At 33.2% G+C, this 23,733-nt stretch overlaps 1 protein-coding gene and 1 long non-coding RNA gene across 4 annotated transcripts in view; both read left to right on the top strand.

Moving 5' to 3' along the window:
• Positions 1-338: 338 nt before the first annotated feature.
• Positions 339-4,186, top strand: LOC140452363 (uncharacterized). The gene is made up of 5 exons (XR_011952176.1): positions 339-465; positions 642-759; positions 849-1,040; positions 1,738-2,363; positions 2,417-4,186. It is a non-coding gene; the product is annotated as an uncharacterized lncRNA (long non-coding RNA).
• Positions 4,187-21,044: 16,858 nt separating this feature from the next.
• LOC140452319 (uncharacterized) overlaps positions 21,045-23,733 on the top strand; it is a 107,596-nt gene continuing 104,907 nt past the window's right edge. For all 3 annotated transcript variants that reach the window (XM_072546504.1, XM_072546503.1, XM_072546502.1), the window contains exon 1: positions 21,045-21,173. In XM_072546504.1, coding sequence (XP_072402605.1) covers positions 21,140-21,173 — 34 coding nt within the window. In that variant the 5' untranslated portion in view covers positions 21,045-21,139. The remainder of the gene's footprint in view (positions 21,174-23,733) is intronic.

Below are 23,733 nucleotides of genomic sequence, written 5' to 3'. Positions count from 1 at the left end.
TTACTTTTTGACAGCCTAGAAGTGGCTGGAAATTACTATACAACCAAGCACACCTATTCATAGCCAATATCAATAGTAAACAAACTAAGAGTAAATAAAATAGAACTTTGCGAATTACCGACAATCAATATTTATCTGCATCATATAATAAATAGGTATGTTAAATTATAACAACTAAAATATATTTTTTAAATATATACTACCCAAAATTTGATGGGTTTAGTATACACTTCCACTATTTAGAATAATTCTTCTTTTTTTAAAGAAAAGTCTGCAATAGTAGGATACTTGAGCTATTAATAGTAGCTATTAAGCGCTTCATTAGTGGTGACGTCACACGTTGAGATAGGTTATGGTCCTGTATCCAAACAAACCAAGCATTCTATTGTGATTACCATAAGTAGATTTTTAATACATCGATTTTGTGCGTTTTTGTTGAAAATAACTCCAGTTTTTCGCTTCAAGGTATGTAAAATGATGTATATTTAAAGATACATTTTACTGAAGAAGCCAATTTGCAAACAAATCATTAAATTCCACAAAACAATCCTTGTTTACTTATCTTATAACTTTAAAATGGAATTGTTTTTTGTAATAATTAATACATAAAGTGTATTTTATTCTAAATGTTTTCTTTGTAGGAAAAATGGTAATGTGTTGGGCACCCAATTGTAATCATTACAATGTACGAGAAAAATGTAAATTTTATCGTTTTCCAAAGAATACAAAAACAAGGAATCTATGGATAAAATTGACAAGGTGAGTAAAATTTGAAAATTTATCAAATAGAATATTTTGTTTTTGGTAATAATGTACTATATCATTCTTTTGCATATGTTATTTTACAGAAGAACAGTAGAACCAGGTCCTGGGGCTTTCCTCTGCAGTTGCCATTTTGTAGATGGAAAAAAAGAGAATGGGCCTACATTATTCGTACATAATGAAGAAAAAACAAAAAAGTTTCCAACCCCGGAGAAAAGAACTAGAGCAAAGAAAGAAGTAACTGAAATCATTGAGGATGTCCTAATGCATGATGCAAGGTATTAATGTATTTAAACTACTTCTCCTTATAATATGTATTATATAATCATGGCATATGGGCAGATAGATTAGCTGAGTATAGGTTTTCCTCCACTCTTACTTGACAGAGAAAGAGAGCAGATTAAGATTGGAGGTACTTACTCGTTAAAATATGTTCCCACATCTAGCATGCCTCAAGGAAGTAAGCTAAAACCTCTACTACATCATTTTTATTAATCCTATACCAGAAAGTATTACACATTCATCCTGTCTAATATTCACAGATGATTTCAAAATGTTCAAGGAAATATCATGCTTGGAAGATAGTTATAAATTACAGCAAGATTTGGGCACTGTTTGCAATTGGTTTACTCATAATAAAATGCATTTGAATGTAAACAAGTGCTCTGTTGTTACATTTACACAAAAGCAACTTAATATAGTAGCAAATCCATTTAATATAAACAATGTAAAGCTATTTATATATAGAGTTGTTTTTCAGAGCAATATGAAATTTAACCAGCACTATGAAACAATTGTGCAGAAGGCATATATGCTATTGAGTTTTGTAATTAGAAGTAGTAAGAACTATAATATAGAAAAAGTTTAGAAATGATTCTTGAGGTGTCTCTATGTAAGGAAAAATAACTAATATCCCTACATAATATTATACATGTCCATGGTTGACTGTTTTAAAATAAGGCTGTTTTGTTGTAGGTTTCCGACAATGAATCTGACAAAATGTGCCCGAGCTAAGCGAATGGAGTATATCAATCATAGTACATAAAAAAAACTCTGGTATATACTCTGATATCAATGAGTATATGCTCTACGTCTTTTCAAAACCTTAGACAAGGAAAGAGAGATTCTCTTTCCTTGTCTAAAATCATAACTGATCAAAAAACCTGAACCGAACACTTGCAAACTATAAAAAAGAACAGAGTATGTACTCTGAAGAAAGAAGAACTGACTAACCCAACCTCTAAATTAAAGTGTATTAAAAATTTTACAAACACTTTTGAAGTATACAGTATACTCCCATTTTTTGCAACAATATGAGCAAGGTTTTAATAAACCGTAGTGGCCGAATTGATGAATATAATGAAAGTGCAAATGATGTTTGGACAGTACCTACTTCCATACATGAGGGATCGTTCTTTGCGCGAAGTAAAATACTAATTATCGTTTATGGATTTACCAGTGACTTCACACAGATAGAAATCAAGATCCGAGTCTCACTCAGTGCAGGTATTTGAAGCAGCGTTCTGTGGAAATTGGAGGATTTGAGAACTGAGGACCAATAATGGTAGAAATAGACAAACACTTTTGCCAATTATATCCAGGTATGTTATTGTTACAAATGTATATCCAGGGAATAAAGTAATATTTTTTTTAGAATGATTTTACCAGGATCAATTATTGTTTTGGCTGGATGAAGAGTTTATGCCAATATCAATTGCTTGGAATCTAGGGTGTATGAACTCAGGATTAGGATTGTTCATCAGTAGAACTTTGTTGATCCTGATAATGGCAGTGTTCATACACAGACTATTGAAAGTGTATGGACACTGCAAAAAAGAAGCTCTGAAAGAAGACAAGTGGAACTTCTAGGGAGTTATTTGAAATATATCTCGATGAATTTTTGTGGAGGAAACATACCAAACAGTTTCTTATCACTTATTTCAAAATCAAAATCAAAAATCACTTAATTTTAAATTTGCTGAGCACAACAGTTGATAGTTTAATTAACACCTTCGCTGCGCCACCAGTTGAAAAAGACTGGTAACTACGTTTACAGAAATTACAGCTAAAAATAAATACATGTATTTCCATCTGATGAGTAACATACAAATGAAAGTTTGTATGTTACTAGTTTAGTTTAAATTGTGTTTTTTAAATTAAGTTTTATATTAGTTTTATTGTATTATTAAGGATAACTTAAGAAATACCGAAAAATAATTTAAAAAATCATTCTTAATTAAGTTATGGTTTCGGGGTGGTCTGCTGGAAGACCACCGAGCGTTTAGGTACTTAATGTGAGGGTAATGTGTGATGGGATCAATAAAGGACCACTTTAATTTTAAAAACAACATTCTTTATTTTCTATGAAATGGTTTGAAACATGACAAACATAATCCTACACTACACCCCCAATTATCCTCCATCTTCCTTATTATCAATATGTCCCTGACAGAATGCTTGAAAATGACAACTACAAGCTATACTGGGACCGCACTGTGCTCACAGACCAACCAGTGGCACATAATAGACCGGATCTCATACTAGTTAATAAACGTACCAGGCAAACAACACTTATTGATGTGGCGATACCTAACACCAATAATTTGCGTGTTAAATACAACGAAAAGATCGCCAAGTATAGAGACCTAGAAATACAAATCAGGAGACAATGGAGAATGGAAAGTACCCAGATAGTACCTATTATTCTATCTACTACTGGTGTTATTCCCAAAAACCTCCTAGCGAACATCAAACAGCTGGGTCTAAATGAACATCTTTATAAGGACGCAGAAAGCTCTACTCCTCACGACGTCCAGATGTGTACGAAAATTTTTGGGAGATACTCCAGCAAACCAAGTTACCTAGGGCTCGATAACACGAAAAGAGTCCCACCAGAGCTCAATCCTTTTGATACCGTAGGTATTTGGGATGAGTCAATTTTCCCCTTAGAGGGTGTGTGAGCCGTATGGCTAAATCTGGGATAATGCCTACTAAAAGTATTTACTCAAAATTTGTATGTACTCAAAAGACAAGGAAAGCCTAGCCTAAGGTTAGTTTTATAATAAATAATGACCTACAAAGTCTCTTTCCTTGTCTAAGCATACAAACGATCTCCTATCTATTATATTACCCGATAATTATCAGATGGCGCACATTCAGAATAATTTAATTGTTTTTTTATTATTTAACGATAAACACCTCTAAATAGCCGATCATACAAACAATTTGTTAATTCTATAAAATCTACAAACGATTAGTCATCAATCACATTAGTTTTTATTAAAAACTAAGTTATTCATTTCAATGAGTTAACCCCACAAATAATAATTAATTCTGCTATTAGATGGCGCAAACTCAGAATAATTTATTTGGTTTTTTCCACTAACAACAATTAATTAGTCTATCCTACAAAGTGTTATTTTTATAAAACTTTCAAACCATTTCCAATTAAAAAATTTTTATTTCGTTTTAATTTTTACTAAATTATGAATAAGATTATTAATATCTAATTTATTACATTTGATGTAAAATGTTTATTCTACTACAAATCATTCATTTATGCTCGTAACTGCCGACACAAAACCTATAAACAATTTAAACAAAATAAACAAAACATTTCGAATAAGTTGTTTGTTTTTTGAACATAGTTTATTTACCAATATATTCTATTACTACGCGCTGGCGCTGTTCGGTAGGATTTGAATGCGTTCTATATGTTTTATTTTTATTTTAGGTGTGCTGTGAGATGCAAAAATAACAAACACATATTAGCGTATTATGACTGGATTTGAAACCACATTTAAAAAATTAATTTTTCTACTTTATTATGTTGTATACACTAACAGAAAAAATATCATTTTTTCAAGGCGTCATTTGACCCAGTATGAATCACGTTTAAATCAATACTATAATATGTAACTAATAACAACTTTAGAAACTATGCCGTGAATTTTTATCGGTACAGGGACTACACAGGTAAGATAAACTTACCACACAATAGGGGGCGGGCATTTTGGCCAAACATTTACGGCATTTATAACTTGGTGGGTAATACAAAAATAATGACCTGAGACAGCTAATGCCGTACAAAAATATTGGTACTAGGAGCAGGGATAATCTTTGATTTTTTTTACAAACAGACAAACATTTACGGCATTTATAACTTGGTTGGTAATACAATAATAATGACATAGGACAGTATTGGTACTAGGAGCAGGGACAATCTTTGATTTTTCGAAAACTTTGACCCCATTTTCGGCAATTTGATACAGTACAAAATAATAACATTTTTGTACATGCCCTACATTTTTCACGGTACATGTGCTTATAAGAGGGAAATTAAATTCCCTGTACAAAAAAAAATGGTTCTAAATGGCTTTGAAAGTATTATAGTACAGGTTGTGAGGCTACTTCTGTAGGAAAAATGTTTCTGATTCGGTTTCTTTACGGATTTCTGTTCAAAAACATCCCCCTTAAACAAATTAGAAGGGTGCCTGCAAAATTTTTGAGCATTTTTTATACAATTTTTTTTAAACAAATTTAAAAAAATCACCGTTTTTTGCTTCGAAGAATTGAAATCTACCATCCTGAAAAAATCTCCTGGCTACGACTTTATAACAGGGGAAGTCTAATAAAAGCTATCTAGTAAGAGTACGAGTTATATTCTCGTAGATATTCAATGCTATTCTAAGACTTAGTTTTTATACAACAATGGAAAATAGCGGAAGTCATAATGATGCCGAAGCCAGGGAAGAAACCTTAAGAAATTACATCATATAGGCCAATCGGTCTATTGCTAATTATATCCAAAATATTTAAGAAATTGTTATTAAAAAATCTTCAACCCATCCTAGCAAACAAAAAGACCATACCCTATTACCAGTTTAGTGTAGCATTATTCAACAGGTATATATATTTGTACAACAAATTGACAACGATCTAGAAAATAGAAAATAGACGATACTGTTCCTCAGCCTTTCTGGATAAGTCAGATTTTTGATAAGGTCTGGTACACTGGCCTACTCCATAAAATCAAAAAGTATCTACCGCGTAGATTATATGGTTTGTTGGAATCTTATATAACTAACAGATACTTCCTAGTTAGGCACCAAGAGGAATGTACCAACTTGTGCCAAGTTGAATCGGGTGTACACTAAGGCAGTGTTCTTGGACCTGTGCTTTACCTAATAGGTATACCATCGATTTTCCAGAAACACATTCAACGACAGTATTTACGGCCGCGGCCATTAAATAATTTACGCCTTTAGATATCTAGTAGCCGATTTTTTGAATTTTCACCTCTTTTAAACGCACATTTTACTTCAAAGTGACGTTAATTACCAGTATCAGTAACAGATAATTAAAATTAAAAAACAAAATAAAATAAATCTATTTTACAAAATGTAACAAAACGGAATTTATAGAATTTAAGATTTTTTCAATAATATGTTAACGAAAATAAGGAAGTCATACAACTTTGCAATCTTCTGTTCATAGATAGCACCAATCTCCTTATGTTATATTCGACAAGCTTCTCTCATGTCTGCTCAATTGCTTCCCATAGTTGAATTCTATTACGGGGCCTAAGGTTTCTTTAATTTAATTTCTTTGTCGACTCTACCCACACCTTCTCGATGGAGTTAAGGTCTGGACTCCGGGAAGGTCACGGAAGAACATTAACATGTGTTTGTCATAAGGCAATTGTCATGTTGTAAGATGAAGTGGTTATTGGAGAATCTCTGGATCACTGATAGCAACATTATGTTCTCAAAACTATGTTTGTAATACAATCCTGTTAATTTTTCTTCTATATGAAAATAAACGCCCGGGTCTTCAGAACTTATCCATCCACATACGTTAACTTCTCCACTGACCGAGAATTCTCCACTATTTCTTAAATGATGAGTATACCATTCATCAAACCTATAAACTCTTATTCGACTATTGCTATATGATTGAAATACTTTTTTATCGGAAAATGCAAGGTTAGAACAAAAGATGTCTTCACGGTTTATGAATTCATTACAAAATGCAACTCGTTTCCTCTTGTGATCCTCAGTCAAAATAGGTTTCCTTGCACCTACACAATTTATCAATTCACTTGCTTTAATCCTTCTATATGCAGTGCGAATGCTGCTCGGAAACGCTGTCTCTTCGCTAGCTTTTCAGGCTGTGCAAAAGAAGTTTCTCTTAGAAAATCTGCTATCGCCTCATCTTGTTGCTCTGTGGATCTTCTGTCCTCTTGAACCACCCAACCGTACTATGGAGTGAAAATGATTCCATCTTTGTTTGGTTTTTCATATGCACATATTTCTCACGTTCAAATCAGAAACAATTTGCCTTAGTGACCAACTTTTTTCGAGTTTGGAAATTGCTCTTGTTTTGCGCGTCATTCAAATGAATTCTAGACCTTTTGGACGCTTTTCATAGCTTTTTATATTTTTTTAATACACACGAAATTTTTGACAAGCACTTTGAAATTGAGCAAATCCGTACCACACTGCGATTTTACAGTATCACAATGTAAAAATTTATGGAAAACGAGCGAACGTTTATGACAACGAATTTAAGGAAAACGAGAAATCGCATCGGTAGTTGGAACGTAAAGTCTCTAAACACAAGAGAACAGGAAATTACAAAAGAGCTTGTAGAAAAAAATGTAGACATATGTACACTACAAGAGACGAAGAAAAAAGAAAGGGTCAAATTAGGCTAGATGACTATCTGATGATTTACAGTGGTGTTGCGAAAGAAACCGGAGCCAAAAAAGGAGTCGCCCTGTTAGTATACAAAAAATTTTTACACCAAGTACAAGAATGTAAATATACTTCTGAAAGAATAATAAGTGTAAAATTTAAACTGGATGTCAAAGCTCTGAATGTGATAGCAATCTATGCACCAAAGAACAATAGAGATACCACCACAAGGGAACTTCTACGAACACCTTCAGACTGTAATAAACGAGACCCCAAATGATGAATATATAATCATTATGGGTGATTTTAACGCCGATGTTGGCAATGATATAGTTCCAGGAATAAAACAGCGATATAACGAAAATATCAGAAATGAAAGCGGAGACCTTCTGATAGACCTCTGCAACATAAACGAGATACGTATTAATAATACATTTTTCCCTCGCAAAGAACAATACAAATACACTTTTGAAAACAGTAGAGGACAAAGATCTATCATAGACTATATTCTGTCGAAGAGAGAGTTACAGCCTTCTCAAATCCTAGATGTAAGAGCACTAACATCAGCAGAAATAGGAAGCGATCATAAATTGGTATTGTGCAAAATCCGAATGAAAACACATATACGTGATAACAAAACACCAGAATATACCACAAAGATAAAAGTCGGAAGCTTACAGGATGACTCCACAAGATACCTATTCCAAAAAAGAATAACCGAAAAAAGCAGAATACATATATCACAGAAAGTGATGGAGTCGAAGAAAGCTGGGCAAAAATTAAGTCTAATATCTTAGCCTTGGACAAGGAAGTTCTTGGTGAAAGAAATATAAATAAAAATAAATCGTTCCCAAGGCGAAAATCTCCATGGTTTTGTACAGAAGTAAAGGAAAAATCAGTGCGTGTTGCCAGAACTTACATATGGTGCAGAGACATTAACACTAACCAAGAAAGTAAGAAATAAAATTTGTGTTACCCAAAGAGCCATGGAACGATCGATGTTAGGCATTTCTCGTAGGGATCGGATCACGAACAAGGAAATAAGACGGAGAACAGGAGTGACAGATGCCATAGAAAGAATTATGACCCTTAAGTGGAACTGGGCGGGGCACATGGCTAGAATGTCGGATAACAGATGGACACAGCGAATTTTACAGTGGAGACCGAGACAAGAAGCACATCGAAGTAGAGGTCGTCCACCAACAAGATGGTCTGATGACATAAAACAGATCGACAAAAATTGGATGCAAACAGCACAAAACAGAAATACATGGAAAAGACTGAGGGAGACCTATATCCAGCAGTGGATAGATCCGGGTTAAATGATGATGATGATGAAAGGAAAAATGGTAAGAAATGAAGAAAGCTTACCTGAAATACATGTCAACCAAAACACAAGAGGCATACCATAATTACAAGACAATTAAAAACGAAACACATGCACTTGTAAGAAAAATAAAAAATGATCACTGAGAACGACTTTCGAAAGAAATCTAACATGTTTTTACGGTCTGCAAAAGGAAATATGGCGCTTCATAAGAGGTCAAAGAACGGAGGTAAAGGAACTAATAGAACCAAAACACATAAGAAAGGATACGTGGATTGACTACCTAAAAAGCTATATGCAGAGAAAGAACAAACGACGCCAGAACCGGAAACACCAGAAATCACCACAAATGAAGAATTTAATATACATGTACAGGAAGTTCGTAATATACTTGAAAACCTGAAGAACAGAAAAGCAGAAGGTAAAGACGGGATACCAAACGAGTTACTAAAGGAGTTACTGTGGAACAGCAATGACAGAACAATTAACAACATTAATTAATAAAATTATAAAAAACAATAAAATACCGGAAGAATGGAGAACGAGCGAACTAATTCTACTATTCAAAAAAGGAGATAAAAAACAGCCAGAAAACTACAGAGGTATAAACTTGTTAAATACTACGCTAAAACTTACAACTAAAATTTTACACGTGCTAATAAATCAAAGAATAAGTTTAGCAGATGAACAACAGGATTTTCGTAGTGGAAAATACTGTACAAATGCAATATTCGTTATAAAGCAAATTACTGAGAAATCACTAGAGTATAATAGACCAGCATTTCTGTGTCTGATTAACCTAAAGAAAGCATTTGACAGAGTAAGACTCAAAGATGTAATCCATCTGCTGTATAATAGAAAAGTTCCCGTAAATATTATAAAAACTATCGAAAACATCTACCAAAACAACAAAATGGAAGTCAGAATAGATGGACAACCTGCAGAACCTATAGAAACAGGCAGCGGAATAAGACAAGGGGATTCATTGAGCCCCATACTCTTCAATTTGATCATGGATGAAATCATCAAAACCGTTAACAAAGGAAGAAGATACACAATGGGAAACAAAGAAATCAAAATACTCTGTTACGCAGACGACGCAATATTGATAGCACAAGATGAAGATAGTCTGCAAAGACTGGTCCACAGATTTAACATAAGAGCAAAAGAATTTAATATGACAATCTCATCTCAGAAAACTAAAACAATAGTAGTCAGCAAAGAACTAACCACACCAAAATGCAGATAGTGCTACGAAAACCATATAAAATTGTCTGAACAGGATCAAATTTTGGCTGAACAAATGGAAAATGAAGCCCAATCTAAAAATGTATCCTTCAAATTGAAAAGGAATATCTGCCCGCCGCGCCGGTCGAAATGAATCCAATTATATAATAGAGAGAGACTTGAAAATATTATCCGTAAAAACACAAGTATAAAACCAGTGATCATGGTAATGTGCTAGTGCGTGAGTTCACGAAACCACAGATATTAAAATCAACTGATTTGAGTAATAGATTTAGTTAGATGATAATAATATGTTGAATAGGAGTATAGTAAACTAATACCTATTAAAGGTATTTTCTCGCTAGGGAAAATTCGTAGATGTCCTTAACAATATTAGTACAAAAAATACTGCTGAATTGGTAATTATTGTCAAGGCTTTGGAGTGGATAATTATCAATACATTACATTCCAAATATTATCGTGGCTGAATGGATCAAGTTATCCAAAGCCATTAATTAAATAATAAAAAAAATACATTCCAAAGGGTATATATAATTTTCTGACTCACATTAAGAACATTTAGTTCAAGCTCTAGAAAAAAAAACTTGCATTAATTAGTGAATTTTTGAAAACAGCACAGCATTATGAAGGGCAATGCCTGGAGTAACCTCGGAAGTGTTTGCAACTCCAAACTGTTGGTTATAATTTTTTATCGCACTTTTAAGGTGCAAAAATTGTGTTTTTTAATTATTTTTATCTTAGAGTAATATGATCACAATATTGAATGAAAGTAGGTACATGACAAAAGCTTTAATTTGAGCTATAGTGCATTAAATTTGATTCAATAGTTTATGTACAATTAATTATTGAAAGGCCAAAAATGTGAATTTTTCGTCATTTAAAATTTTTGAAATAACTTGTAAAAAATCGTTTTTTTATGCAAAAAGCATATTAGAGCTCTTTTATTTCTTCTTCTTTAAGTTCCGTCTCCCGATCGGAGGTTAGATATCATCATCACTGTCTTGGCTCTATCTACTGCTGCTCTGAAGAGTTCTATAGAACTGCATTTAAACCAGTCCCTTAAGTTCTTCAACCATGACACTCTCCTTCTTCCTATACTCCTTCCTCCTCTTATCTTTCCCTGTATTATCAACCTTAGCAGTTCATATCGCTGTCCCCTCATTACGTGTCCCAGATATTGTAACTTTCTTATTTTTATTGTGTTTATTATTTCGCATTCTTTGTCCATTTCTCGCAATACTTTCGTGTTAGTTTTCTTCTGTGTCCATGCTATTCTAAGCATTCTCCTGTAACACCACATTTTAAAGGACTGTAACTTTGTAACTTATTTATGTGTTCTTGCTTTAATGTCCAGCTTTCAAGTCCATATTGCAGTATCGAAAACACGTAGCATCTCAGTGCTCTTACTTTCAGTTCTAATCTAAGGTCTTTGTTGCAGAGAATTGTTTTCATTTTTACAAACGCATTTCTTGCTATTTCTATCCTTGCTCTTATTTAGGTTGTTTGATCATTATTGTCTGAAATCCAGGTTCCTAGGTATTTGTATTTATCAACCCTTTCTATCGGTACATTTCCCAAATGTATGTTTGTTGGTATATTTGCGTTCTTTGTTATTATCATGTATTTGGTCTTTTTTATATTCATTTTTAGTCCATATTTTTCACAGAAACTGTTTGTTTTGTTTAGCAGTAATTGGAGTTGTTCAGCAGAGCTTGCCATAATCACGGTGTCATCTGCATATCTTATGTTGTTAATAGATCTTCCGTTAATTATTATTCCTTCACTTTGAGATAGTAATGCTTCTTCAAAAATGGCTTTACTATATACATTAAATAGTAATGGGAACATAATACATCCCTGCCTAACTCCTTTCCTGATTTCAATTTCTGGACTGGGTTCGTTATCTATTACGATTTGTGCTCTTTGATTCCAGTAGAGGTTTGTTATTATTTGTAAGTCCCTATGGTCTATGTTTTTTGTTTTTAGAATTTGGACTAATTTTTCATGTCTTACTTTGTCAAATGCTTTTTCAAAATCAACGTAACAAACATGCACATCAACATTCATATCCATGCATCTTTGAGCTAACACATTAAAAGCAAATAACGCTTCTCTGGTTCCCAGTTCGTTTCTGAACCCAAACTGACTATCATCTATTCCTTCTTCCAGTTTTTTATTTATACGACCATGTATTATTTTCAGGAATAATTTGAGAATGTGAGTTATTAGTGATATTGTTCTATATTCACTGCAATATTTAGCGTTTGTATTTTTAGGGATAGCACAAAAGGTGGAGAGTAACCATTGTTTCGGTATGTGTCCTGTTTTGTATACAGGAATTTGGTCTGGACCTAGTGCTTTTAATTTCCTCTTTTAATATCTTTAAAACCATATCCTCTTCTACTTCTATCTCCATCTGTTCTATTCTATTGTCTTTGAACAGTTCATTGATGTATTCTGTCCATCTTTTTAATTTGGTGTTAGTATTCAACACAAGTTTCCCATTTGCATCTTTCATTATTCCTGGTTTTCTTGTTCTATTGTTGTCAGTTAATTCTTTAATTTTTTTATGTGTGTTAAAACTATCATGACTTTTCTGGTATTCTCTTCTATTTCTACGCATTGTCCTTTTAACCATTGTTGTTTTGCTTTCTTAATTCTGTATTTTATTTGTTTATTCACTTTTTTGTACATCTGATTATCTTTGTTTTTATATTGACGTCTTTCTTCCATTAAATCTAAAATTTCTTCCGTCATCCATTGCTTCTTTTTATATCTGGTTGGTATTAGAATTTCTTTTTGACTTTTATCTATTTCTGTCTTTATTAATAACCATTTTTTATCCGGCTCAGTATTTTGTAGAATTTGTTCTTTAACATTCATTAATCCGTTGTTGATTTCATCTGCCAGGCGGTGCCTTACGTGTAGGTTCCTTAATTTACTTGTATCAATTTTTGCATTTGTTGTTCTTCGTTTTATTATTTTCATTTTGAGCCTAATTTTGGTCACTAATTGTGGTCTGATCCTATGTCGGCACTTGGATAGGTTTTTGCGGATATAATTGCGTTCCTGTATCTTTCTCTAACTCTTTTATTTATAAATCGAATAATAAGATCCGATCGATCAATTCCTTTTTGCGATACGTATAATTGTTAATACACTTTGTAAATACGTTTAAAATTCTTAAACTTACATAAATTTTACAGGGCCAAAATTTATTTTCTAAAAAAATAGAAATCTAATTTTAAACGGATTCTCTTATTGGTCAATTATATTTTTATGTAGGAATAAAAAAATTGCTCAAAACGTTTTTTCAACCCCTTATTTATTGCTTTTAAGTAGGGGGACTTTTGCGACATAAACTAATTAAGCTACAACGCTCTTTATACAGTACCTACACACGTTTTTAACTTATTGATTCTTAAGATCGGTACACATATACGAGCCAAACGGTATGCATACGGTATGCGAACGCTATATTCGGTAATGTGTACCGCAGAAAAAACCGCTTGCGTACTGTTTCATCGTGACTCGTCGCGAACCAAATTGTTGCGGTTTATTTCACGACTTCAAAGGAAGCTCGTCTTTCAGTTTGGACGGCGCTTACTAGACGCAGCGAACATTTTTATTGTGTCATCAAATCGACATTGTGTGAATGACGTGTTCCTTCCTAGAGAGACGCGAGAAAACAGTAAACTGATTATTGTACATATTTTTATTTTTGTTAAACAAGCAAAAACAGGAACATAAATCAGTACCCAAATTATAAATAAAATGAATCATTTCGCACATGTGTGTTCGTTGTTGGTTTGTCGCTTTCCATGGATCGAGATAAGTATGCGATCAGTACGATGTAGAATATTTTTCAAGGATCTGTACGCGTACGGTACGTATACCGTTCGGCTCGCATATGTGTACCCACCTTTAGGTTAAACACAGACAGGGCGATTTGCGCCGCGTCTGCGCATCGTCAGCTGCCGCGCGGATTAAAACACATGAGACGGTTTAACAGTGGCATTAGTTTTGCCATTGTATTCGTTGTTGTCAAATTTAGTCGAGTTTTGGACGTAGAATGGTATGATGATGTCTCTAGAATCATCTAGTGAAAGTGACGACAATTTGTTTTTCCTAATAAGTTTATGTTTACTTCATATTAGATCAAAGAAGAAGAAGAAACGCAGGTATTGGATACATCCTACAGTAAATGAATGAAAAAATAAAAGAATGTTTTACATGTTAGTTAACGAAATTAAAGATGGCCTAGAAAAGCATCTTCCTAAATAAAACTGTGGGTAACCTCTTCCCAATCATGTTTTGTCTTTATTTTATTCGAATATTCAATTGAGCGCATATCCCAAATTGCTGGCCGTGTGTGAATTTCTTTAATTAATTTATCGATGTCTATAGCTTCCATAATATATACAAAATTTGGCAAACACTTACAAAAGCAATCAAATAAAACTGTTGCAAAACAGTCACTTGTCTGTGTTGAAGCACGAGATATATATTACTGATGTGCCGCCAGAAGTCATAAAACCGCCGACGGCGCATGGTTCTCATAGGCCCCGCGACGGCCGACGCGGCGAGCTGACAAACGACGGCTCGTCTGTGTTACACAACAGCACAACATAAGTACCATAGACGAGAGACCGCTTTCAACGCCGCCGCGGCAGCTGACGCGGGGCACGCCGCCCTGTCTGTGAGCTGACGTCAAAAAAAAAAAAGATGTAAAAAAAAAGTTTTCTACAACCAATAGAAGAGCTGCTCTGTGTATAACAATTAAGAATTAAAATTGGCTCCGTTCAATAGCTGAAGGCCTATAGGCCTATATTTTGTGAGGATATAATTTTTATTTTTAAAAAACCGATATTTATAGTCGAAAGAACATAAGTAAATTATGGAGCTCTAAATAGTTCTGAATTATAGTTATAAGAGAAGTATAGAGTATAGAGAAATAAATAGTTCTATAAACAATTCCGTCAAGTTTTGAAGCCACGATATTCTTCGTCTTCCCACGTTTAACATTGCAAAATAAGCTGCAATAATAATAAATTTGCCCTCTCATAACATGGCCCAAGTACCTACTCAAGTTTTCTTCTTTCTAGTCAATATTATTTCAGCCTCATTAATACAGAAATCAATCAGCCGATCACCACGTTCATTCCTCTCCCCGAGTCCATATCCTCCCACACAATTCTCCATTTCTCCTTGGCCCATTTTAGCGTTTAAATCTCTATGGTGTCTTCCTCCTTGTCTGCAGTGAGTGCATATATTTTTTATTGTACCAAATCAATATTTTAGGGTAGAATAAGCACAATAATATAAAAGTACATGAATAAAACTTTAATCTGAGTTGTGCTAAATTAAAAAATCCAAAAATGTCAATTTTTCGGTATTTTAAATTTTTTAAATAACTTTCGTAAAAATCTTTTTTTTTTATGCAAAATGCTTTATATTTTAGCTCTTTTCCTCTCAGAAATAACGCTTTTTTAAATAAAATTTGTATTAACTCGACGGTAAAAATTCGATAGCTTTTGATCAGAGTATCCTATCGACGAAAATTAAAATGGCTTTTGAAAATGAAGGGTGCAGCTTTCGTACGTAATTTTTGCATTTTGCCGTAAATAGCAAAAATCGTTCAAAGTAGAAAACTTCGAAGAACCGTATCTTGCTTACAATTATTCGTAGAGTCTTCTACAGTATCTTAAAGCTAATTATTTTTTCTTTTAATTTAATGTACCATGGCGTATACCTAAAACTGCGTGGAAAAGAGTTATAGAACAATTTTTGCAAAAAATACGAAAAATGGCCCAAAAATAGTGTGAGTAGCAAACTGAAAAATCGTAGCTTGGATACTGTACATTCTAAAGACTTCAACCAAATGTCATTTTTAAGAGGAAGGATAAAAGTTTTTTCTGTAAAGAAATGCTTATACCTATACCCTCGCGGAAAAAAGTTATGAGGCATAAAAGAAAAATTGCGTGTGTTCCTGTTTTTTTACCTCGTTTCCTCTAAATGAGAGAAGTTTCATCTCTCGGAAAATGTATACCATGTAGGGGAGAGTGGGGCACATTCGGCCCTATAATTGTTTTTAGGTAAAAAAATACAAAAAATTTTTCATTATATTTAATTTGCAAACAAAAAAGTAAAATTTATACTTTTGTCCATTTAAAAAGTAAAACAATCTTGTTGAATATATTTTAGTTTTTTGTTAATAAATAAGTAAAATAGATATTACACTCTCGCTGATTGTGCCCCCAGTGGGGGACAATCTTACTTACTTAACCGTAATTCCTTCAAAGTTGTAGTGAAAATTTGGTAAGTCTGGCATGAATACTTAATTTTTCGCAGGTTTCTGTATCCTCTATTTGAGGAAAATAAAATTTATTAGAATTTCCCCTGCGCCGCTAATATTTGACAAAATATTCAGAATCAGATATTTTCAACCACATTTCCAACATAATAAACCACTGTTGTTTTTAGTTCAAATTTTACTAATACTAAAGTGTCTTTTATGAGTTCTTCGCCGGATTCAAAAGATGCAATACTTTCATTGTCATCCGAGTCGTCACAAAAAATACTCACTTCCGATTCACTGCTAGAGCTGTCATCAAAAACTTTTTTTTAATTTTTTAGATTTTTGCTTTCTTTGCTTGTTGATCCCTATTGGTTAAGAATGTTTGCTTCTTTCTTAGATTACTGTCCTCGTTTTGTGATTTCACTTTTTCTTTTATTTTTTTTTTCATTTTCTATTTCTTCCAATCGCTGTTTTTCAGGGGTTTCTGTATAAATTCTAGATTTTCCTTGGTTTGCTTTAATTTTCCTTTTTTTATCTCGACGTTTTTCAACTATTGGCAAAGGTCTTACATATTCAGGACTTAGAATTTTGTCGCCCTGTTTCGTCGCCCTCGATCACCGACTTTTCATTATTATCTTGTACATAGTCATCAAGGACTACGCCGACACTTTTTGAAGTAGATGGCTGATTATTTATTTCAAAATCTGCATCTTGATTTGAGATATTTTCACTTCTTGATTCATTCTTATAGACCTTTGCGGCATCAAAATCAGTGTCACTAAATGCCTGTGAATTAAGGAGCCATATTCCTGATTTTTCAAAGGAGCTTGTAATCATTTTAAGGGAAAATGCCTCTAAAAATGGTTGTTTTGTAATTTTTGGGATATTTTTAACAGCAACAGTTTTTCTCGGCTTATTTTTCATCCACTCATTTAAGGAAACAGAGCATTTACTCTTAAAAGGCCCATAAACTCCCACATCAAGTGGTTGGAGTTTATGGGAAGTATGCGGAGGAAACGAAAGCATTACTATTGCATGATCTCGCGCATAAAGTATTGCGTCTAGACTAGTGTGCGACTCATGATTGTCCAGCAGGAATAATATTTTATTTTCCTTATCGCATTTTGTGTGCATCAAATGAACTTTTCAGAACAGCCGTCTCAAAAGTCCGAATAGCTATGATGATTGCCGACCTCCGCCGCGGAGATGGCACTTGAAGAATTTTTTGTGGTTGACAACGTGCCCGAGAGTATTAAAAAAAAGGTCTTTAGTCATCCATCCAGACTTATTTCTAAATGCTACACTTAAAGACGGTGCCTCATAGAAAGTCTTCGATATTTCTTACCCTGGGAAATATGTAAATCGGTGGTAATGCGTTTCCTATGGCGCTTATAACCCCGACAACTGTTACAAGTTCACCTCTTTCGGCCGACGATACTAGACTTATTTGCTTCTTACCCTTTGGTGCTACAATTTTGGGAGGGGTAGGACTGTTGTTACAGCTGTTTCGTCCAAGTTAAAAATTCGATCAGGGCTAAAATTATATTATTGTCACACTATCTTGTAATTTTGGAAAAATTCCTCCACTCTTATTGTATTAAATCCGAGACCTCTTGCCAAACTCGTGCTTTCCGGTTTTCTTAATGATAAATCAGAGTGCCTTTTCATAAAGCCAAGTAGCCAATCTCTTCCTGCCTTTTTATTTATATCCCAGCTCCCTGGATATTTGCAATTTGGTAAAATCTCCGCGTATCTCCGGTAAAAACGAACCATTGATCTTATTTGTTCGTAGGTTAAGCCATAATTCATACTAGAACGTTGCTTTATGTAATCCACTAGCATGTCTTCTTATGAGGACGAAAATACACTTCTTGAAGCGTACTTGCCTAAAAACCATATATTTATTCATCTATGACAAACAAGTACATCAAAAAAATATTTAAAACACACGAACAATCAATTAACCTACTATTGCATTTTCGCTCTCGTATCCATCATCGTCACACTTTTGTAAAAACTCTTCAATCGTCATTGTTCTTAATATTTTTTTCATGCGAGATTGTAAAGTTTGTCTTTTTAAATTAAACGTTCTTGCTGCCTCTCTTTGGGACATATTTCTTGAAAAGATATTTTGTAGAGCATCTTTTATGCGCTGCTCACTTATATTTGCTCGATCTGTTTTATTTTGGTACTTATTTACCATCTACAATACAAAAAAATATCAAAATAATCACTAAAACTACTACTAAATTAGTGTGGGGCACAATCGGCCACTGCAGAATGTACTCCGTTTGGCCGGCCGAAAGTACCCCACCTGACTTTGCAAGCATGAAAAATTTATTGTGACCTTCTGGTCAAAGTTAGAGATTATGTCAATGCCCATTCTGAAACGAGAGATTTTCAACCTAATATGAGCAAATTTTTACAAAAATATGTGAACAGCAACTATCTAAATCACATAAAATATATATTTTTTAAAAACTTACCTTTAGCTTGAAAAAACACACTTAAAAACAAAACAAATATTTGGACGCTGTTTATTGCAGAAATACTAACAACTAAAGTGAAGATGGATTGTTGACACATTTCTATCGAAAATTCGGCGCGACATTCTGCTTATTTAAAATTTTATTTGCAGTGGCTGAATCTGCCCCCAGGCCGAATGTGCCCCACTCTCCCGTACTACATGGTATACATTTAAACGAAGCACAAAATATCCATTTAATGGAAACACTCTAAAAAGAAGAGCCGCAGAAGACACCAAGATATATCCCTCCTCTATTATTGCAAATAAAGGCTTTTTAAATATTACATAAGGCGTAATGCATAATTACAATCCATTCTGCATTTCGTTAGTATCCGGTAGAATTGGATTAGAATGCTAGATGCATTCATCAACCCGTTTTGTGACCAAAGAGTTTTGACCAGCAGTCAGAATTTTGCGCAATTGCCAAGTTTATAGCAACCATTTATATAAAAATTTAACTTGTCTTTGATAGATCAACAATAACAGAGAAACATAATAGTATCTAATATAATAAAAAATAATAGAAAAGGTACTGAAAAATTTCTAGAAAAATGATTCTAGAAAAATATCCATATCAGAAATAAATTGTTTATCACCCATATTAAAAGTATTCCTAAGAAATATGATGCTTAGTATGAGGCTTCATTTTTAAAGTATATTGCTGACTTTTTAGTTTATAAATATTTATAATAGCTTTGATATTTTTTATAGCATACGCTTGTAAGTAGGCTCAATGAAAAGTTGGTAAAAAAACACACCTTCTAAAAAAATCAAAACCTATGATCAATAGAAAACAATATGGCATTTTTTTTCTTAAAATCATATTTCCATTGTTTATTAACATTAAAGCTGAAAATTCAATAGATTGTAAATAAAGATCTAAATTTCATGATCCAATTTATAGATAGCATACACAGTAAAGAATTAACAAGTTATAATCCGTTAAAGTGACAATACTCGTAAAATACCGCCACGGAAAAATGGAGCATCTAATATCTCGACTTGTATGTATCATGATATTGGTCCTGTTGTTTATTGGAAATTGTGTTTTTTCACCAGCTTTTCATCGAGCCTACTTAAAACCATGTGACATCAAAAATAATAACGTTATTATAAATGTTTATAAGCTAAAAGTCAACCTTTTTTCAAACTGTTTGTTAATAAGAAATTTAATAAAACATTAAATTTTTTTAATATACCTTAAAGATGAAGCTTCAAAGAATCGATTGCGATTTACAATCAATGTTTGGTCAAGTACAGGGATAAACAAATTGACTTATATAAACTTATAATCTATTTGGTTCATGTGTTTAAAATTTAGCATACTTTAATAACTCATTAACTGCCACAATTTTGAGTAGTTATATTTAATGTCATTATGCAAAAACAAAGTTAAAATTTATAAATTATTGTAAAAATATGGGTTTTTTGCAATTATTTCGGTCAATTGTGCATGTATTTTAATTTGGAAACTTTATAAAATTGTTAAAAAAAAAAAAACAAATCAAAATCAGATGTAAGTCTTCACGGATTTTTCATTAGCTACCCCTTATATACCATTTAGAATCTTTAAATATCTGTATAAAATTTTATCAGCTTTTTTTCTTCACTGACTGGGGTATTATTATATAACAGACGCACACGAGTAGACATTTTACAAACGGGGAAGCTCTAACTCATACAAGAACAGGTTAATTGTTAATTTGTGAAATTATGAACGAATATATGCAAAATTGAAGAAATTAACCAATGAAACCAAGAATGGAAAGAGACCAGAAATAGAAAAATGAGCGGAATCAGCTCATAAACAAATATAGCACCTAGTAAAAACAGCGAGAGGCAAATTCCTCATTGGAAGAAAACCAACAGAACAATGGTCAGGTCAGACAATCTGTGAGATCGAGAAATGATCGGCAGGTTAAACAGAAATCGGAAAGGAACACATTCGGATGGAGGATGAAAAAAAGGTAATCAGAGTCCAACGGAATAAATCTCAGAAAATTAAAAGCTGCAATAAATAAAAGCATGGATAAATAAGATGATGGTACTACTATTGACATCTACTCCTTTTATTGAAATCTCCGAAAGTTTAAACAATCTGGCACCATTCTATACATTCCCATCATTGCATTTCTGACCAGCGAATGCTAGACTCCCACCTTGGCTTTAAGCTCATTCACGCGTTGGGTTGTATTGTGTGTTGGTCATTCCCTGGTTCGGTAGACTACCGGTTCAATCATAAGAGTAACTGTCCGCGGTACTAGTCCGGAGTACTTCTCAAGATGTGCAACAAAATTTTGTTTATTATTGTTTTTGGTAAGTACTTTATATATAAATTAATTTTTTTTTAAGAAATAGTATTTATTTTACGCCGGTACAAAGTACTCTGTATTGGTCAACAGTTTTACTCTCTGATATTGTTTCAAAATTTTATTTTATTTGTTGACGAATGTAGTGAACCTTTTGATTTTAAGCAGCAAAATTTTTTATTTAAAAAATACGATTTTAGTAGTACTGATCAATTTAAAAAAATATAGAATTATTTTATTGTCACCATTTAGTTTGTTTACTTCTAAACTCACAGTACATGATTATAGTCTTTATTGGATTTTTTCTGACTGAACTTCATTTAATTTTATAATGAAATTAGTTATTTCATATTCCTTGTTTCGTAATTATATTGCTTTGAGCGCTTTCATCTTTTAATTTACTTTTCGAAATAATGTTCTTATTTAAACATATCTGCGTCAAATACTTGATGTTCCATTTAATTTGATCTCTCTTGCTGGTATATATATATATATATATATATATATATATATATATATATATATATATATATATATGTTTTGGGAGACGTTCTTCAGACATTCTCTGTACATAATCGTACCATCGGAGTTGTTGGGTACCAATATCGTCTACTATTGTATGTTTTACTCATAATTTCTCTTATTCTGTTGTTTTTTACTCTTTCCAGTCTAGATTTTCCAGCTGAACGTCTCCAGAAATCCATTTCCGTTGCCTCAAGTTTTCTCTTGTATCTTTCCTTTATTTGCCATACTTCACTACTGTAGGTAATTATACTTTTAATGATTGTGTTATATATTTTGTGCTTGTTATTATTAGAGATTGATTGATCCCAAAGGATACTATTGAGAAGGGAAATTGCTTTTCTTGCTTGGTTGTTTTTCTCCTCAATTGTGTCGTCTACGTTGCCTTCTTTTGTGATGATCATACCTAAATATTTATATGTGTTGAAATGTTTGATAACTTCTCCATCTTCAAATATGAGGTCCTGTTGTTTCCCGCCGATACACATATACTCGGTTTTTTGGATATTGATTTCAAGTCCCCATTTTTTATACTCCTCGATTAATTTTCGAGTCATATACTCAATATCTTCATAATCTTGTGATATCACTAATTGATCATCTGCAAAAGACACAGTTTTAGAGCTTGCTCTAGATAAATTTTAAATAATGTCCGGGAGAGACAGCAGCCCTGCTTAAGGCCTTTATTCATTTGGAATCCACTTGACAGATTATTTCCAACCTTTACCTTTGAGTTAGCATTAGCGTACAGTTCCTTCGTCGCATTTATTAAATTCATGCTTATGTTTATTTTCTCTAACGCTTCCCATAATTTATAATGTGGTAAGCTATTATAAGCCTATCGTAGGTCTACATACAATAAATGTACTTTCCTTAGCCTCCAAGTCTTTATATTCGCTTTCTATTCTATTTTTAATTACTTTTCCGTATATTCTACTGATCGAGTTTGTCACGGCAATGCCTTTGTAATTCTCACATTCATCCCTTCTGCCTTTTTTGTGTATCTTCTTCTTCCTATGCCGTCTCCATTAACGGAGGTTGGCGACCACATTTCTAAAAGTTTCTCTGTCTTTTGCAACGTGGAATGTGGAATAATTCGTCTACAGTCATGTTTGTCCAGTCTCGATTTTGTGTATAGTGGATATGAATGATGTCTTCCACTCTTCTGGGGTTGTCATTCCATTAATGCAGTTTTGGAACGGTTTGGCTAAACTTTTATATAGTTTGGTTGTACCGTGTTTAATTAACTCTGCAGGGATGTTACCTGCACCCGGTGCTTTGTTATTTTTTAGAGATCTACATACATCTTCCACTTCTTTCGTTGTTATTCGTATGAACGAAGTTAAAATATTTATATTTTGTGTTTCGTTACTGTCTTTAAATTGTGGTCTATCTTCCCTTATGAGTTTCTCAAAATATTGATCCCAGTCATTCATTGTTATTGTTGACACTAGGTCTCTCTTCTTATCTTGTCGTAAAGCTTTTAAGACTCTCCAATTTTCTGTGCTTCTTCGTCCTCCTAGATGTGAATTTATCATGTTACACTTTTGTTGCCATGTTTCATTTTTCTTCCGACATATCATTTTTCGTACTTTAGCTTGAGACTCCTTGTAGATTATTTTATCCGTTATGTTCATTGTATTTAAGAATTTGAGGAAAGATGGAAGAACATTCTTCCATCTTTCCTTGTAGAGTGTCTATTTTCTCTATCCCCTTACTCCAGTTCCCCTTAAATCTTCCTGCACATCGTACAGATATCTGCATTTAGGTCGCCTCATTTTTCTTCTTTTTCGTTCGGCCTATTTAGCATATTGATTTTAGCAGGATCACTTTTACTTATCCTAATAATGTGGCCCACACATCTTAGACGGTTTGTTTTAATATCACGATATCTGCATCACCAAAAAGTCTATGAGTTCGAAGTTATATCGCTCTCTGTATAGACTCTGTTCGTTAACTCCGTCATATATGGTCCTCAACACTTTTATTTCAAAAATTGTTAAGAACTCTTCATCTCGCGTCGTTATCACCCATGTTTTCGATCC

The sequence above is a fragment of the Diabrotica undecimpunctata genome, chromosome 10, assembly GCF_040954645.1.
Source record: "Diabrotica undecimpunctata isolate CICGRU chromosome 10, icDiaUnde3, whole genome shotgun sequence".
Classification (NCBI taxonomy): domain Eukaryota; kingdom Metazoa; phylum Arthropoda; class Insecta; order Coleoptera; family Chrysomelidae; genus Diabrotica; species Diabrotica undecimpunctata.
Note: the sequence above shows the minus strand (reverse complement) of the source record. Positions and strands in the feature narration are given on the sequence as shown.